This window comes from Mandrillus leucophaeus, unplaced genomic scaffold (genome assembly GCF_000951045.1).
Source record: "Mandrillus leucophaeus isolate KB7577 unplaced genomic scaffold, Mleu.le_1.0 Scaffold2, whole genome shotgun sequence".
Lineage (NCBI taxonomy): Eukaryota > Metazoa > Chordata > Mammalia > Primates > Cercopithecidae > Mandrillus > Mandrillus leucophaeus.
In genome coordinates, this window is record NW_012102031.1 from 78,712 (window position 1) to 79,218 (window position 507).

The window sequence follows — 507 nt, forward strand, 5'->3', positions numbered from 1 at the left end:
AAGTGAGAGGCTAAACCAAGGCCTGAAGTTCCTCGTGGAAATCCTGTGACCCCTCTGCACGGTTACCAGTGTCTGCTGGATGGGGCCCCCACTGGAAAGGGGCCAAGATGGGGTGAAGCCCACCAGGAGTTGGACTGGGGAGGCTTAGGTCCCCATCTCCAGCTCTTCTTCTGGCCGCGTGGCCTGGACCAGTCTCAGTGCTAGGTTCTTCATCTGGCGGCCACCCGGCCGGGCTGTTCCAGCCTTGCTTCTGAGCGGAAGGTCAGGGGCTGCCAGGGAGGAGCTTCGTGGGGAAAGCAAAGGGGAAGCTCTCAGCGCCCGCTGTCCCTCCTGTGAACTAAAGAGCTGCCGCGGACAAGGAGGCCCCCAGATGGAGAGCCAGCCTCCGAGGTGGCGGGCCCTGCCGGACCCCCCATGCCCTCCTGGGCCCCCTGCAGCTCCCTGGCTCCTCCTTGGCCTGCTGCTGCTGCTGCCCGGGACCCTACGACTGGCAGGTAGTGTCTGTCC

General features: G+C 64.7%; 1 protein-coding gene across 1 annotated transcript in view; it reads left to right on the forward strand.

Moving 5' to 3' along the window:
• Positions 1-338: 338 nt before the first annotated feature.
• The window catches only part of NFAM1 (NFAT activating protein with ITAM motif 1), a 50,253-nt gene continuing 50,084 nt past the window's right edge, over positions 339-507 (forward strand). The window contains exon 1 of the mRNA XM_011978735.1: positions 339-494. Within this exon, the coding sequence (XP_011834125.1) occupies positions 371-494 (124 nt within the window). The 5' untranslated portion in view covers positions 339-370. The remainder of the gene's footprint in view (positions 495-507) is intronic.